Raw genomic sequence first — 16,840 nt, 5'->3', positions numbered from 1 at the left:
GGGAGTTCGCCCCAAAAAAGAAGATTCTGTCATCATGTACTCACCTTTCTTTCTTTGAATCATTGGGAAACATGTGAACAAATAAGCATCTGGACATACACATATACAAACACAATTTTAAAAAGTACAAGTCCTTTTTATCAGATTTCTAGAAATCAGCCAAGAAAAGATTTAATATTTAGAATGTTTTTAATTAAATGAAACAATCACAGACATTTTGGTTTGTTAAATTTGTGTAAGAAAAATAATAAAATAGGGCCTTATTATTCACATTCCAACCAACAAACCAGTGGCTCTCAACCTTTTTCTCCAAATCGATCCTGCAAGATCCCCTAAGATGACATTTCCTATACTGTACTTCTGCAGCAAAGAGAAGTGTTTGTTTTTAAACCTTTTATATATATATATATATATATATATATATATATATATATATATATATATATATATAAATTGTTTCCTAGTGTTATTACTCTTCTACTGCATGTTATTTTTTAAACAAAATAAATTCAAGATAGATTTAAACCTTCAGAATTCTTTTTGCAAACACACTTTGTAAAATGAAGCTATTATAATAGCTATCAATTATAACTTTTTAAAACAATATATAAGACAGATTCAAAGCAGACACTTTACAACTTAAAAGTACTCAAGTCCCGAACAGATCCACAGGACAGGGAGACACCAAAAGATCCCTAACCCTCCGCTTTGACCTGACTGCATTTATACAGCTACTCTACGGATCCATTCAGAATTACTAAACACCGCAAAATACAAAAGAAAAACGCATAATTCAAAAGAAAAATTCATAATTCAAAACGCATGATTCTGAAGGTGGGTCGACATCAGAAGTGAACAGTTTCAGACTGCCTCAACCCACTTCTTCATGAGCATCCGTTATAAAACACTCGCAGGACTTTCATTTTACACACAGGCCACACTGAACTGTGTTCATGCAGAAATCTGATGTTATAGTGATCAGTGAGGCAGGAGCGCACATACAGTTTGTTTGCGCATCAATAATAACAGACTCACTCTCGCATGCCTAATGTACTAAACATTAGTTGTCACTGTCACTGTAATCGTCTTTACCTTAATTGACCTTGATCCCACCTCACCTAAGCTTTCTATGGCCACTTCTTCAGCTTTCTTCAAAACAGAGCTGAAGACAACTGCAACCATAACAATATTTCCTTAAATAATATATGTGATCATATACAATATATTTTGTCTTTGCCAATTTTTTTTAAAATAAATATTTTGTATGTAACTGGCATATACATCAATTACATTTCTTTAAAATACATTTCCACTTTTCTCATAATGCTTCTGTAAACCACAGGCTGGTGCTAAACGCACGTTTGCATGGCAAAAACTAGTTTTCTGCATTGATTACTCATAAAATGTGGTTTGATCTTCAGCTAGGCTACAATTATGGACAAATATAATCTATATAACAAACAATATTGACTAAACTAACACACAAACAGCTGTACAGTACTTTTCAAAAATGTATGATATTGAGTGAGCATTGACACGGCAGGCTGGATAAAGTCATTGGAAACACAGAGATATAGTTTCAAAGCGTTCACTAACGTATTCTTGCCACTGGACTAAACTAATGTAAAATATTGACAGCCACAGTTTTTATTCAGATGGCACAATTTGATGCCGGAGTATTTGGACTGTTCCTTCTCTACATCTTGTTTTCACCTGCTGTAGAACGTGTCCATCATTTCCTTCATTATCTTCTGTTATTTCTGATGTTCCTCCAGTGTTTTCCTTCTCACAACTCTCACTACTCCCTCCACACGGCTCTAGGTCACCAGTGTTTGTCTGTTCATCTTTCAAAACCTCACCTCCCTCATTGCTAATCTCAACATCTGTTCTTCCACCAGAAACCGTATGTGTGCTCAGATCCAGCGCTGAACGATGACTGTCCTACACTGCATGTTGTTTCTTGTCCTCTGGCACAGGCATGTCACTGGTTATCTAGTCTGAATCAGAGACATTTACACCACAGTCTTGTAACTTTTGTTCATTTTTGACGTGTTGACTCATTTCCGGTGGATCATTTCCTCCTTCATGTCTTGTTCTGGCTCATTGCTCATGTCTCTCTGTCCACTATTACCACTATCTTCTGGTTGAGTTAAGTGTCCACCATGTTGAATTTGTAATTGCACTTCAGTTTCGCCTTCATTTTGCATAACCTTTGCATTATTATCAATCAATTTAAAGCTTTGGCCTGTATCAGTCACTTTTCATTTATTTGGCACTTCTTCATCATTAGGGTACTCAACTCATCTACGTTAGCGCAGGTTTGTTCCTCATGTATCTCTGGGTCAGGATTTTTTTCTTCTGCCGTTTGTTCCTGGCCAGTTTGTTCTTCAGGTTTCTGCTCTTCTCTCTCGTTCTGATGCTCAGGAAACTTCTCTTCATCTCCGCTCTCCTGTTTCTGACTTTTCTCTTTCTCCTCTTCTTCTTCTTCTCTCTGTTTATGTCTCTCCTGAGTTTCATCAGGTTTGCTGTAAGTGTTTTCTTTTGCTTCAACTACATTTTCACTGTTCTTCATATTTTTGTCTAGTTCTCCTTCATTTCCATTTCCGGTGTCCTTTTGGTTTGTTTCTGACACAGCAGATTGTTTTAGATTTTTTGTTTGCACTTCTTCATCTTGTCTACTCAACTCATCGTCGTGTCCCAGCCGCTGAGGCACACTGTTTATTATAGTGTCTGAATCAGTTTGTTTGCCACCTTCCGGTTCCAGTCCAGGACGTTTTCTTTCTTCTTTGTCTTGTTCTGTGAAATTACTTCGGTCAGTTTGACTCGAAGACGAGTCACTGCTGTTTATAGGTTTCTTCTCCAGGCATGGTGAATCTATTACTAAATTGAACAAGATAAGAAACGTCATCCACTCATTCAAACACTTTGTTCAAATGACTAATAAATGACAATATCAATCTTCTGAATCTGGACTGGATATGTAGAGAATAAGTACACAGTTAAAGTCAGGTCAGATGTTTATTTCAGAATCATGTTCTGTTTCTCCAGACAAACATATAATCAGTGTTTTACCTGTGTCTCGTCTGTCTTCCTCCTCTTCTTTCTCTCCTGGTGTCTGATTATCCTCACGGTTATCTTCAGGTTTCTGCTCTTCTCTCTCGTTCTGATGATCAGGAAACTTCTCATTTCCGCTCTCCTGTTTCTGACTTTTCTCTTTCTCCTCCTCTTCTTCTCTCTGTTTATGTCTCTCCTTCACTGTTTCATCAGGTTCGCTGCAAGTGTTTTCTTCTGCTTCAACTACATTTTCACTGTTCTTCATATTTTTGTCTAGATCTCCTTCATTTCCGGTGTCCTTTTGGTTTGTTTCTGACACAGCAGATTGTGGACTCTGTTTTAGATTTTTTGTTTGCACTTCTTCATCTTGTCTACTCAACTCATCGTCGTGTCCCAGCCGCTGAGGCACACTGTTTATTATAGTGTCTGAATCAGTTTGTTTGCAGCTTTGGGTCTCTGGATCAGGATTGGTTTGTTCCTGGCCACCTTCCGGTTCCAGTCCAGGACGTTTTCTTTCTTCTTCTTTGTCTTGTTCTGTGTAATTACTTCGGTCAGTTTGACTCGAAGACGAGTCACTGCTGTTTATAGGTTTCTTCTCCAGGCATGGTGAATCTATTACTAAATTGAACAAGATAAGAAACGTCATCCACTCATTCAAACACTTTGTTCAAATGACTAATAAATGACAATATCAATCTTCTGAATCTGGACTGGATGTGTAGACAATAAGTACACAGTTAAAGTCAGGTCAGAAGAAAAGGCAGAAACTAACCCGCCGGAGAACTGAGAGCTTCATCGTCCAACAGCTGATCCACGGCGGGATGATCGCGAGCTTCCACTGAAATAAGCAGAAAAACAGATCAGATGTTTATTTCAGAATCCAGTGATTTGTCTGCAAGGTTTTGTGTCTCAAGACAAACACATCATCTGCATTTTACCTGTGTCTGCTCTGTCTATCCCGTCCTGGTTTTTCTCTTCACTTCTCTCTTCTTTCTCTCCTGGTCTCATGTAATCCTCACTATTAGCCGTATCTTTGGTTTTCTGATTTCTCATGCTCTCGTTCTGCTGCTCAACTGATTGTTCACCTTTGTCACTCTGGCTCTTCTTCTCGTTTTTGTGTTGTTGTTCTGCTTCATTTTCTGAATCCATTTTTTCTGTCACAGCAGATTGTGGACTCACAGTCTCTATGATTTCAAAATTGATTAGTAGAAAATTAGTAATTGTGTGTCTTCCACCTAATGATAGGTTAATGCTTCTGATATTGAGGTCTGCTTTAAACCCTTAGTTTTTCAGTGGAATACAAAAGGAGTATTTTTTTTAATCTTCACACAACTCGTATTTATTCAACAGTTCATAGTGACCAATATCAAAACGGACAAAAACACAATAAAATCACCATGAAAGTACCATAAAATTAGTCCATACATCTCATGTGTTATATTCCCAATCTCCTTAAGCCTTGTGTGACAAACAGACTGAAGATTAAATTTTTCCATTAATGCGCTCCATTAAATACGAGAGTTGTGGTGGGAAAACTTTCAGTGAATAACATTTAGGTCTGTATGTTATAAGCTATTACATAAATACTCATGGATAGGAACATAGTGCACAAGCTACATGAATGAAACTTTTATTATGCTTTATAATGTAGTTTGTGGAGCTTGAAAAAATCTGCGTGGAAATGCTTGAAATTCTCATTTTGTGTTCCACTGATATCCATCATATTGCTGACATGAGGATGAGAAAAAGATCCATTTGTTTTTTGAGTGATTTATCTTTTTAACAGGAAATGACTCAACAAATCGGGTGAACAAACCCTTAAAACTCCTTCTATGTAAATTTAAATACATTACAGAAGTAATGAAAATGGTATTTTATATCCAGATGAGATGTTTATTTCAGAATCATGTTCTGTTTCTCCAGACAAACATATAATCAGTGTTTTACCTGTGTCTCGTCTGTCTTCCGGCTCTTCTTTCTCTCCTGGTGTCCGATTATCCTCACGGTTATCTTCAGGTTTCTGCTCTTCTCTCTCGTTCTGATGATCAGGAAACTTCTCTTCATCTCCGCTCTCCTGTTTCTGACTTTTCTCTTTCTCCTCTTCTTCTTCTCTCTGTTTATGTCTCTCCTTCTCAGTTTCATCAGGTTTGCTGTAAGTGTTTTCTTCTGCTTCAACTGCATTTTCGCTGTTCTTCTCATCTTTGTCTAGTTCTCCTTCATTTCCACTTCCGGAGTCCTCTTGGTTTGTTTCTGACACAGCAGATTGTGGACTCTGTTTAAGATTTTGTTCCTGCGATTTTTTTCCCAAAAGTGTTTGTCCTTCATCAGTTTCACCTGAACTCTCTGCTCCATTGTCCTGATCCCATTTCTTATCAACAATAGATGGTTTTTGAGGGGGAAGTCTGGTGTGACTAGGGAGTGTGGCTTCAGACGAACCTGAAACAAAGCATTCAAAGACATTAACAGCAGATTCAAGCGTCGTTCATTCTCAGTGAGAGCTGAGAGTGAGTTTATAGTGTTATCCAGCAACACGAGCAACAGCTACCACTGTAAATATCATGTCAGCATGTCTAGTGATAATCAGGGCTGGGCGATAAAACGCTAATTATTGCGCTATAATGTTCCTCGATAAAACGATAACAAGAGTTCGAAAAATGTTCGATAATGTTAATGTGCCAAACAAGGAAATGAACCAGTGCTACTCATTTGAACCACGCCACACGCACCATTTATCCGCTCAGAGTTAATAATTTAATGGCCAGATTAAACAGCGCTGACAAACAGGAGAAACACTGCGCAACGATACAGTCTGAAGGCTTTTCAATCTATAAATCACGATCATTTACCATGGGTTTACTGTAGTAACACTAACTGCACCATAGTATTATGGCAGGAATGTGGGATATTCATATTGACATATTCATCTGTTGTCCCGAATGCCCAAGATGAATTTCTCCGCTAGGAGACAATAAAGGCTAATCAAATCAAATATCAAATTTAAGACATGCCTTGCATTTATTAAAGGATTAATGGAATATAATGACATATTTTTTTTTATGTGATTAAACTTTGTGCATTTATACTAAATATATTTAGGCTACTGTTTTTCATACAATACCATAGAAACTATATAGTTACATTTTACCATGATACTGAGGTGATATATGTGTGCTTTTAACTGTGGTTATCATGATCTAAAATGTATGCTACTATGAAAGTCCAATGGGTTATTTTAATAAAATTCAAACAATCAGAATATTTACATTGTACCATTTAAAAATCAAGCGTAGCGTCAGTTCTGGCAGGTCACGTAAGTCAAGCTCACATCAGTGACCCTCAGCTGATCCACATCTACCTATAGGAATACGACGCCTATCACTGTATACATATATAAGCTCCTTCAGTATTATCAGCAGCTATCGCGTTTCTCAGGAGCAAATTACCCTCCTCCCTCCCCAGCTCCTCCTCTTGTCCATTCTGATTCCCCTCACATCAGACTAAAATTCTCTAAATATGTTGTACATTAAAATGAATTAATGATCTGCATACATTCATGTTGGTTCTGTTCTGTTCAGACCCTAAGGGGGTTATCGCTGCTCTTATCCATGCTAGGCTGCCCAGACAGAACCATACCACCAATCCAAACTGTGTGCTAACTGTCAATCGTGTTTGACAATAGTGGTCCTGACAGAAATGAGGTTGTTTCAATTTCTACAGATGTTAAAATTGTAGTTTAAAACCACAACCAACGGTCTGGTTTCTACAACTTTCACTTAGAAGCAAAAAAAAAAAATTTTAAATAAATAAATCTCCCTTTAAACTTGAAAGAAATAAAGATCTGACATTTATCGTGATAATTATTGGAATTGACTGACATGAAAATTTTTGTTGCAATAATTTGTTTGGCCATATCACTCAGACCTAGTAATAATAATAATAAATCATTTGTTACCTGTCATAACGACCGGTGGCGGAAGGTCATTTCTTAACAGGTTTTGGCCTTCACCTACATTAATAGAAAACATTTTTTATTATTTAAAATGATCTTTCATTATATTAAATGCTCTTGCTTTATTAACTCTCTGAGTGAATTTACAGCAGTGCTTATAAATGTCACCAACTGTCAGTTATTAGTCACTCGTTTCAAAGTCCTGCCTATTTAGGAGCTCATCCAATCACATTCATCACTTTTATTATGTTTCTAATGTAGTTTGTGGAGCTTGACAGATCTACTTGAAAAGAGCTGTGTGAAGATGATTGAAACTCTCCTTTTGTGTTCCACTGATATCCATCATGTTGCTGATATGATGAGAGAAAAAAAAAGACCAATTTTTTGGAGTGATCTATCTTTTTAACCAAAAAATGACTCAACAAATCAGGTGAACAAACCCTTAAAGGAGCTGTATGTAAGAAATGTTTTTGAATTAATCATAAAATGGCCCTGATATGTCACTAGACATTAAGAAATCATGTTCATTTCAAATACTTATATCACTGACAACAGTAGTCCGGCCAGGATATTGTCATTTAAAAAGTGAAGTTGCAGCCCTCAACTGATGTTGATGTTGTCATCTTGTGTTTTGGCCTGAAGCCCCACCCTCCACCTATCTACCAATCACGAAGTCAGTAGTGTTTCGGCATCTGGGTTGCCAGCTCAGCTCTAGTTACCACAGCTGCAGCTACAAACGTTCCTGCTGGATCCTGCAGCCTATCTGGCAACCTCGAGTCAGGGGGGAGGGGGAGGGGATACACCGCTCTATACACAATCTTACATACGGCTCCTTTAAAACTCCTTCTATGTAAATTTAAAAACATTACAGAAGTAATAAAAATGGTATTTTATATCCAGATGAGATGTTTATTTCAGAATCATGTTCTGTTTCTCCAGACAAACATATAATCAGTGTTTTACCTGTGTCTCGTCTGTCTTTCGGCTCTTCTTTCTCTCCTGGTGTCTGATTATCCTCACGGTTATCTTCAGGTTTCTGCTCTTCTCTCTCGTTCTGATGCTCAGGAAACTTCTCTTCATTTCCGCTCTCCTGTTTCTGACTTCTCTCTTTCTCCTCTTCTTCTTCTCTCTGTTTATGTCTCTCCTTCTCAGTTTCATCAGGTTTGCTGTAAATGTTTTCTTCTGCTTCAACTGCATTTTTGCTGTTCTTCTCATTTTTGTCTAGATCTCCTTCATTTCCACTTCCGGTGTCCTCTTGGTTTGTTTCTGACACAGCAGATTGTGGACTCTGTTTAAGATTTTGTTCCTGCGATTTTTTTTCCAAAAGTTTTTGTTCTTCATCAGTTTCACCTGAACTCTCTGCTCCATTGTCCTGATGCCATTTCTTATCAACAATAGATGGTTTTTGAGGGGGAAGTCTGGTGTGACTAGGGAGTGTGGCTTCAGACGAACCTGAAACAAAGCATTCAAAGACATTAACAGCAGATTCAAGCGTCGTTCATTCTCAGTGAGAGCTGAGAGTGAGTTTATAGTGTTATCCAGCAACACGAGCAACAGCTACCACTGTAAATATCATGTCAGCATGTCTAGTGTTGATAATAATACTAAATAGTAATTGTTACCTGGAATGACATCCGTTGGGTCGTTTCTCAACAGGCTACCTAAATTAACAGAAAACATTATTGATTACATAAAATTATCTTTTATTAGATAAAATGCTTATGCTCTATTAAATGTCTACAAGTGAATTTATGGCAGTGCTTATAAATTACAAGAACTATCAAGTTTGCAAAGTCCTGCATATTTAGGAGCTCATCCAATCCTCAACTAGATAAGGCAGGGCATTATATGCAAATTATAGGCAAATATCATTTAGTGAATCCCAAGCTTGAAGCTTTATATCTTTGACTTTGCCCCTTTGAAATCAATGGCTTATCTATCTCCCATAAACTTCAACTGAAGCCCTATAGGCTGTGATTCTGCACACAGAAGTCATGATATGATTTAACTTACATTCACATACATATTAAATGCATACGAATATTTAATAAATAGAGAGATTAATTATACATAGACAAAATACATTTCTGATGAGATTTTGAGGGAAGCCAGGCTTCCTGGACAGACAGTCATCAAGAAATTGCTAACTAGAGCAATTAAAAAGAAAAAAAAATCGTAATAAAAGAACTACTATTTATATTTATATAAGACTATTTGAGATAATGATGTTATTTTAATATGGATGTTTGGCTAAAGCATATTATGCAAAATTATATAACTTGCAAACGTTTGTTTTGTAGAAAGAGCAACATTTGTATTGTTTTTCACACAAGTCACACAAGATGCCAAATCATGTCATGTCAAACATTGAAAGCATCTCAAACCTTGAAAGCATAAGAGTTAAAAATCTAACATTTTCCAAGCTCTGTACAAACCCTGATCTTACCATGTTCAGGGTCTGGTGGTTTCTTGCCAGGCTGCCTTACTGCTCATCCATGTACAAGACAAAAAAAATCTTTGTAATATAATCTTTGTGAGACATGGATGTCAAATTAAGATGTATTTTGAGAGCAAATTGTTGAATACTTTTTCATGGCACTTACACTTTTTTCTACGTCTGTATAAGAATATTCCCAGTAGAATAAGCAGAATGATGAGAAGTATTGTTACTATTATGACTGAAACAAGTACAGCAGTCCCTGCTCCGCCTGCACACAAAAGACATAGTGTAAACGTAAAGCATCTGCATCAGAGTCTCAAGGCATCTACAACAGTTGTGTTGAATGATCGGCTGGCGAACCTGTGTGGCAGTCTCTCAGAGTAAAGTCTGTGCTCTTGCTGTTAGCTTGATTCTCCACAGTGCAGGTATAGACCGAGTCACGGTTTTCCTCCTGTTCTTCAACGAGAAGCTCTGGTCCCGATTGAACCTTTATATTCGGTCCTCTCCATTTATATCTCAGCTGAGTTCGGGATTCCACCGAACACAACAGTTTTTTAACATTCGAAGTCTCATCCGGTTCACAGGTCACCTGAGGCTCTGGCAGAACATCTAAGACCCAAAAGCAGAGGCATTAGTGATAATCAGTGGATATTTGCTCATTTTGAGATTACTAATCAATAACTAAAACTGTTTCAGTTAATAATCAAGGTTATTGATTATTAATCAATAACATTGTTAACGTCACTTTCTCTGTTTTAAATATTTATGGGTACATTTACATTTATGCATTTGGCAGACGCTTTTATCCAAAGCATTTCAAGGTACACATTTACATTCTTATCAGTTCTTGCTTTCCCTGCTCTACTGTTTGAGCTACAGGAAGGCTTGGTAAATATTGTATTATTCACAAGTAAATAATCAAGCCATGTGTATAACTTCCTTGACCATAACAGAGTCAAACTAACACCGCAAGTGTTCATTTCTTTGTTCAACAAAGAAGAAACTGATTGTAACTTCAACTCCATTGACTTACTGAGCCATCAAGACTTTCTCCTGAGGCTGCAACCGGACGCTCATTCGACAGCTAAGGCATTGCATGTATCCTACATTTATCTAACGACACAGGGGTTTAGTATAAGCGGTAGACCTCTTGTTGACAAGGTGCTCTGAAGTAAGAAGCTGATGGTTCCTTAAGATGGTTAAATGACTCTTTTGATCGCTTCATTCCCCCGGGTTCTGAACTCGGTTTCATTCAATCTCACGTTTTTCATTTCCCATGTATGCGTGATTGTGTGTATGTGTTTGTTTAGATCAGTTATGTGTTTTGGATTTAGTTAAATAAAACTTTTGTGCACATTCATGTGAGTTTTGATTCTAGTCTCTGCTTTTAAATCAACGTCAATTTAACAATGTAATCACAGCTACATGCTATACAGCGTTATTTTTCTGTGGCCATGAAAAATATCCTTTCTGAGAGTTGATAGACGAACAATACTGAGTGTTCGCTGGACGAACAGATGAACTGATTGTAATTTGAATCAATTCAATATTAATAATTAATTATAAGGAGTTATGATTAAATATACATATTTCCCTTGAAACAAAATCTGCTACAACTGATATACATTAGTCTAAAATATTGAATTTCACCAAGCAGAAGAGCCTTGTAGTTTGACACTACAGACGGTAAGGTAAGAGATAGATAGATAGATAGATAGATAGATAGATAGATAGATAGATAGATAGATAGATAGATAGATTACCCAAAACTGTCACGGTATGACTGGAGGTCTGATCTTTCCCATTGATCACAATTTTAGACGTATATTGTCCACTGTCTTGGCTGGTTAGTTTTCTTATTGTGAGCTGTCCTGTTTCGAAATCAATCACTAAACGTCGAGTGAACGAGCCGTACTCCACCACCTCACTCCCGTCATACCACAGAACCATGTTCCCATTGTGTTTCCACACTATTTCTGTAGGATTTCCACGGATGCTTGGAGTAAGTGTGATTTCTTTTCCAGTTTCTTCATAGTCATCACAGAAAACAAAATCTATAGGAGATGAAAGAGACACTATTAGTGAAGGTTCTTTGGTTCAATGGTTCTTCTTTAGTGAAGTTCAATGGGTGAATCTCACAAAAATAAACCTGGGTCATATTTTACACTAAAATCAAAAGACAAATACAGGACATAATATTCTGCTATGAGACAATTAAGCATATTTTATTATTTGCACTGTACCATATTTAAAAATTTAACATTTTTAATAAATGTTTAAATGCACCAACAATTTTCAAGATATTCCCCCAACATTCTCATTGCCATAATGTGTCTAGCCTACATGTTTCGATATTTAATGACAGATTATCATTACTGCAATACAGCAATCTTTACTATATAACAGTAAATATACTGTAATACATTTGTAATATCAATTAAACAATTAAAACAATAGATACTTCAATTATAAATAATACAATTATGCATAGAAACTACATTAAAGTTTAGAGCCTGAGATTTAATTGTCTTTATGCTAAATACAATGACTTTATTCCTTTGATTTTGAAAAGAAATATGACCTTGTTCTGGATGTTTCATTAAATCAAGTTACCAGCCTGCAAGTTGTTGGTTAAAAAAAATATATATATATATTGTAAACAAACAACAAATCCCATTTTGGTATAAATCTCTAGCCTGATCTTATCAAATAAAGGTTTTGTGTTTCAGTTCAAGATCACAGAACAGCTTCAGTCCAAAGTTCAGCTAAAGTCCTGCGTTCAAAGAGAGATTCACCAAAGTTTACAAACGTTCGACTTTTAATCTTTTTAGTCTGGCTTCAACTATTCCTTAAATGCTAAATACTTCATACCCCGTTCCAGAACTCTTTAAACAATGACTTATTAAAGAAGCATTTATTACTGCGAATGTCTGTATGTTTCGACCTGCCCAGAAGTTTCTGTTTCCCGCACAGGTCATTGCACCTGGATTACAGGGGAATAGTCTGTTTTACTTCATCTCCATGTTAAAAAAGCTGTGGACTTACCTCGAGCAAAACAGAGACATGTAATGAAGACCAAACTCTTAGTTACAGCCATCTTCCCTCAGGTCTCGAGAGTTTCTTTTTAACCCCGTGCGCGCGCCTGTGCGGGGATAATTAATGGAGACTGCATAAATCTCGACAGCTAACGCTAACAAAACAAAACAAATAAACCATTAAAAACTCGCCACACCGTTTTGAAGCAGTGAGTAAAGGAACAATGAACAGAAAACTCAGCTTAAAGTTATATCGAGTGTCCTCCTGAAACTGTGGGCGGAGACTGAAGGTGTAAACGCACCTTTATAAGTGACGCATGCAGTAAACGACAACCGGTTATATAACAGCTAATGGTCTCTTTCATGATGATTTTCTCACTAAAAGCGATCACAAAACATAGCACCACCAATGCTATATTTTCTTAATGTAATTATTTGTTAACAAACAAGTATTCGTTACTTCAATGAGCTCATTGTTTCTGCATTAAATTATTATTGTTTAAATTAATATTTTTTTAGCTAACTGTGATTTTGTATATACATCAAGGTTATTATAGTTTTGCATTTTTAAATTAGTGTTTATTTTAATATCATTTTCAAATTTCCTATAAATTTCAGTTTAGTTTTAGTTAGTTTCATTAATGGTTTTGTTAGTTTTAGTTGTGAACACATTTTTTTTTAGTTTTTATAGATTTAGTTTCAGTTTTAGTTTTAGTAATTATAGTTTAGCAGAGTAAAACAGAACACTTCCAGTTAAAGACATTTAATTTCAGCAAAGTTTAATGTTTGCAGTTTGCAGTTAACTCTTGTGAAAACCTCTTGATAATAAAAATAAAATAATTGTTTGAGGATGAACAAAGAACCAAACAAATGCAACTAAAAAGTAAAAATTATATAATAATATTAAAAATGAAATCTTGTTAAACGTGGTGTATAAGAAAAAGAAAATGATATGCGTACGATTATTCTTTAAGGTTATTTCAATGATTAATCCTTTCAAACATTATTCTTGTATTGATCCATTTATTTGGATCCTTTTATCCCTTTTTGTCTATTGCATCGTTTAAAATCATATACTTATACACATATTCAAATGTTCTCTTCAGACCAGACATTTAGTATAGGCCTACTTCTACTCTGACAAATATACGTCTATTTCTGGGCTCTAGACATGCTATTTGTTGTTTCCGTTTTCTGCTCAGTGTGGTATCTTGTCTAATATGTGTGGTATAGGCCTATCTTGTTTAGGCTAGTTTCACATGAGATGGTGATCTTATACCTGGAATTAAGGTACAGCTGTATTTGCATGAGGTGGAAATACTTATTTGGGCCTTTCTGCTTCTTAGGGCTGGTTCACACAGAAAGACGCGGGCAGAGGAATGGGGAAAAAGCGCAAGGTCTTGAGACGCACAAAACGCGTCTTTTAAAAGTTGAACTTATTTTAACTTGAGTGCCGCATTTTTAGAGCGTCGTGTCATGCACGTGATGCTGCAGAAGACGCGAGACTCGAGCGCAGCGGTCATACATTGAAAAATAAAGTAGCACAGTGGAATGGAAAAAAGTGAATTTCCGGTAGGCTACAGGATGACAGCTTATTAATTACGAAAAAGATTATTTATTTCTGCTAATTATTATTTTGTTTCAGTTAGTTTTTCAGTAACTGTTGTTATTTCGTTTAGTTTTAATTTTTCATTAATGTTGAAATTTCTATTTTATTTCAGTTTACGAAAATGTTTTTTGACCAATAGTCTAGAAAGTCTTAGTTTCAGTTTTCGTTTACGAAAATAACCTTAATTTCTGAAATGCATAACTAAGACAGTCACTTCTGATAACAGAACACTCTAGATTGTAATGTGGACTCATGCACTTTCTGTAAAGATGCTGCTCTCCGACTGAGCCTGGGTTCTCCGACTGAGCCTGGGTTCTCCGACTGAGCCTGAGCCCTCCGACTGAGACTAGGGTCTCCGACTGAGACTGGGGTCCTCCGACTGAGCCTGGGGTCCTCTGACTGAGCCTGGGGTCTCCAACTGAGACTAGGGTCTCCGACTGAGACTGGGGTCCTCTGACTGAGCCTGGGGTCTCCGACTGAGCCTGGGGTCCTCTGACTGAGCCTGAGCCCTCCGACTGAGACTAGGGTCTCCGACTGAGACTGGGGTCCTCTGACTGAGCCTGGGGTCTCCGACTGAGCCTGGGGTCCTCTGACTGAGCCTGGGGTCTCCGACTGAGCCTGGGTCCTCCGACTGAGCCTGAGCCCTCCGACTGAGCCTGGTCTCTCCGACTGAGCCTGGGTTCTCCGACTGAGCCTGGGGTCTCCGACTGAGCCTGAGCCCTCCGACTGAGACTAGGGTCTCCGACTGAGACTGGGGTCCTCTGACTGAGCCTGGGGTCCTCCGACTGAGCCTGGGGTCCTCTGACTGAGCCTGGGGTCTCCGACTGAGCCTGGGTCCTCCGACTGAGCCTGAGCCCTCCGACTGAGCCTGGTCTCTCCGACTGAGCCTGGGTTCTCCGACTGAGCCTGGGGTCTCCGACTGAGCCTTGTCTCTCCGACTGAGCCTGGGTTCTCCGACTGAGCCTGGGGTCTCCGACTGAGCCTTGTCTCTCCGACTGAGCCTGGGTTCTCCGACTGAGCCTGGGGTCCTCCGACTGAGCTTGGGTTCTCCGACTGAGCCTGGGGTCTCCGACTGAGACTGGGTTCTCCGACTGAGCCTGGGTTCTCCGACTGAGACTGGGGTCCTCCGACTGAGACTGGGGTCCTCCGACTGAGCCTGGGTTCTCCGACTGAGCCTGGGGTCTCCGACTGAGCCTGGGTCCTCCGACTGAGCCTGAGCCCTCCGACTGAGCCTGGTCTCTCCGACTGAGCCTGGGTTCTCCGACTGAGCCTGGGGTCTCCGACTGAGCCTGGTCTCTCCGACTGAGCCTGGGTTCTCCGACTGAGCCTGGTCTCTCCGACTGAGCCTGGGGTCCTCCGACTGAGCCTGGGTCCTCCGACTGAGCCTGGGGTCTCCGACTGAGCCTGGGTTCTCCGACTGAGCCTGGGTTCTCCGACTGAGCCTTGTCTCTCCGACTGAGCCTGGGTTCTCCGACTGAGCCTGGGTTCTCCGACTGAGCCTTGTCTCTCCGACTGAGCCTGGGGTCTCCGACTGAGCCTGGGTTCTCCGACTGAGCCTTGTCTCTCCGACTGAGCCTGGGTTCTCCGACTGAGCCTGGGTCCTCCGACTGAGCCTGGGGTCTCCGACTGAGCCTGGGTTCTCCGACTGAGCCTGGGTTCTCCGACTGAGCCTTGTCTCTCCGACTGAGCCTGGGGTCTCCGACTGAGCCTGGGTTCTCCGACTGAGCCTTGTCTCTCCGACTGAGCCTGGGTTCTCCGACTGAGCCTGGGGTCTCCGACTGAGCCTTGTCTCTCCGACTGAGCCTGGGTTCTCCGACTGAGCCTGGGGTCCTCCGACTGAGCTTGGGTTCTCCGACTGAGCCTGGGGTCTCCGACTGAGACTGGGTTCTCCGACTGAGCCTGGGTTCTCCGACTGAGACTGGGGTCCTCCGACTGAGACTGGGGTCCTCCGACTGAGCCTGGGTTCTCCGACTGAGCCTGGGGTCTCCGACTGAGCCTGGGTCCTCCGACTGAGCCTGAGCCCTCCGACTGAGCCTGGTCTCTCCGACTGAGCCTGGGTTCTCCGACTGAGCCTGGGGTCTCCGACTGAGCCTGGTCTCTCCGACTGAGCCTGGTCTCTCCGACTGAGCCTGGGGTCCTCCGACTGAGCCTGGGTCCTCCGACTGAGCCTTGTCTCTCCGACTGAGCCTGGGTTCTCCGACTGAGCCTGGGGTCTCCGACTGAGCCTTGTCTCTCCGACTGAGCCTGGGTTCTCCGACTGAGCCTGGGGTCCTCCGACTGAGCTTGGGTTCTCCGACTGAGCCTGGGGTCTCCGACTGAGACTGGGTTCTCCGACTGAGCCTGGGTTCTCCGACTGAGACTGGGGTCCTCCGACTGAGACTGGGGTCCTCCGACTGAGCCTGGGTTCTCCGACTGAGCCTGGGGTCTCCGACTGAGTCTGGGTCCTCCGACTGAGCCTGAGCCCTCCGACTGAGCCTGGTCTCTCCGACTGAGCCTGGGTTCTCCGACTGAGCCTGGGGTCTCCGACTGAGCCTGGTCTCTCCGACTGAGCCTGGGTTCTCCGACTGAGCCTGGGGTCTCCGACTGAGCCTGGGTCCTCCGACTGAGCCTGAGCCCTCCGACTGAGCCTGGTCTCTCCGACTGAGCCTGGGTTCTCCGACTGAGCCTGGGGTCTCCGACTGAGCCTGGTCTCTCCGACTGAGCCTGGGTTCTCCGACTGAGCCTGGTCTCTCCGACTGAGCCTGGGGTCCTCC

The 16,840-nt window shown here is 40.3% G+C and overlaps 1 protein-coding gene across 5 annotated transcripts; it reads right to left on the bottom strand.

Moving 5' to 3' along the window:
* Nucleotides 1-1,319: 1,319 nt before the first annotated feature.
* LOC311298098 (uncharacterized protein) lies at nt 1,320-12,790 on the bottom strand. 5 transcript variants are annotated; one of them, XM_084420775.1, is made up of 14 exons: nt 12,676-12,690; nt 12,489-12,585; nt 11,207-11,497; nt 9,804-10,052; nt 9,607-9,711; nt 9,450-9,488; nt 8,626-8,664; nt 7,967-8,455; nt 7,007-7,060; nt 5,002-5,490; nt 3,993-4,238; nt 3,827-3,892; nt 3,073-3,672; nt 1,320-2,880 (listed from the first exon to the last, which is right to left on the bottom strand). In XM_084420775.1, the coding sequence occupies exons 2-14, from the start codon at nt 12,538-12,540 to the stop codon at nt 2,255-2,257; spliced, it is 3,345 nt and encodes a 1,114-aa protein (XP_084276901.1). In that variant the 5' UTR covers nt 12,541-12,585; nt 12,676-12,690; the 3' UTR covers nt 1,320-2,254. The 5 variants fall into 5 exon arrangements, with proteins under 5 accessions (XP_084276901.1, XP_084276900.1, XP_084276903.1 ...); XM_084420774.1 differs by having other exon boundaries at nt 12,489-12,790; XM_084420777.1 differs by lacking the exon at nt 3,827-3,892 and having other exon boundaries at nt 12,489-12,790.
* Nucleotides 12,791-16,840: the final 4,050 nt, after the last annotated feature.

The sequence above is a fragment of the Rutilus rutilus genome (assembly GCF_951802725.1).
Source record: "Rutilus rutilus genome assembly, chromosome: 10".
NCBI lineage: Eukaryota > Metazoa > Chordata > Actinopteri > Cypriniformes > Leuciscidae > Rutilus > Rutilus rutilus.
Note: the sequence above shows the minus strand (reverse complement) of the source record. Positions and strands in the feature narration are given on the sequence as shown.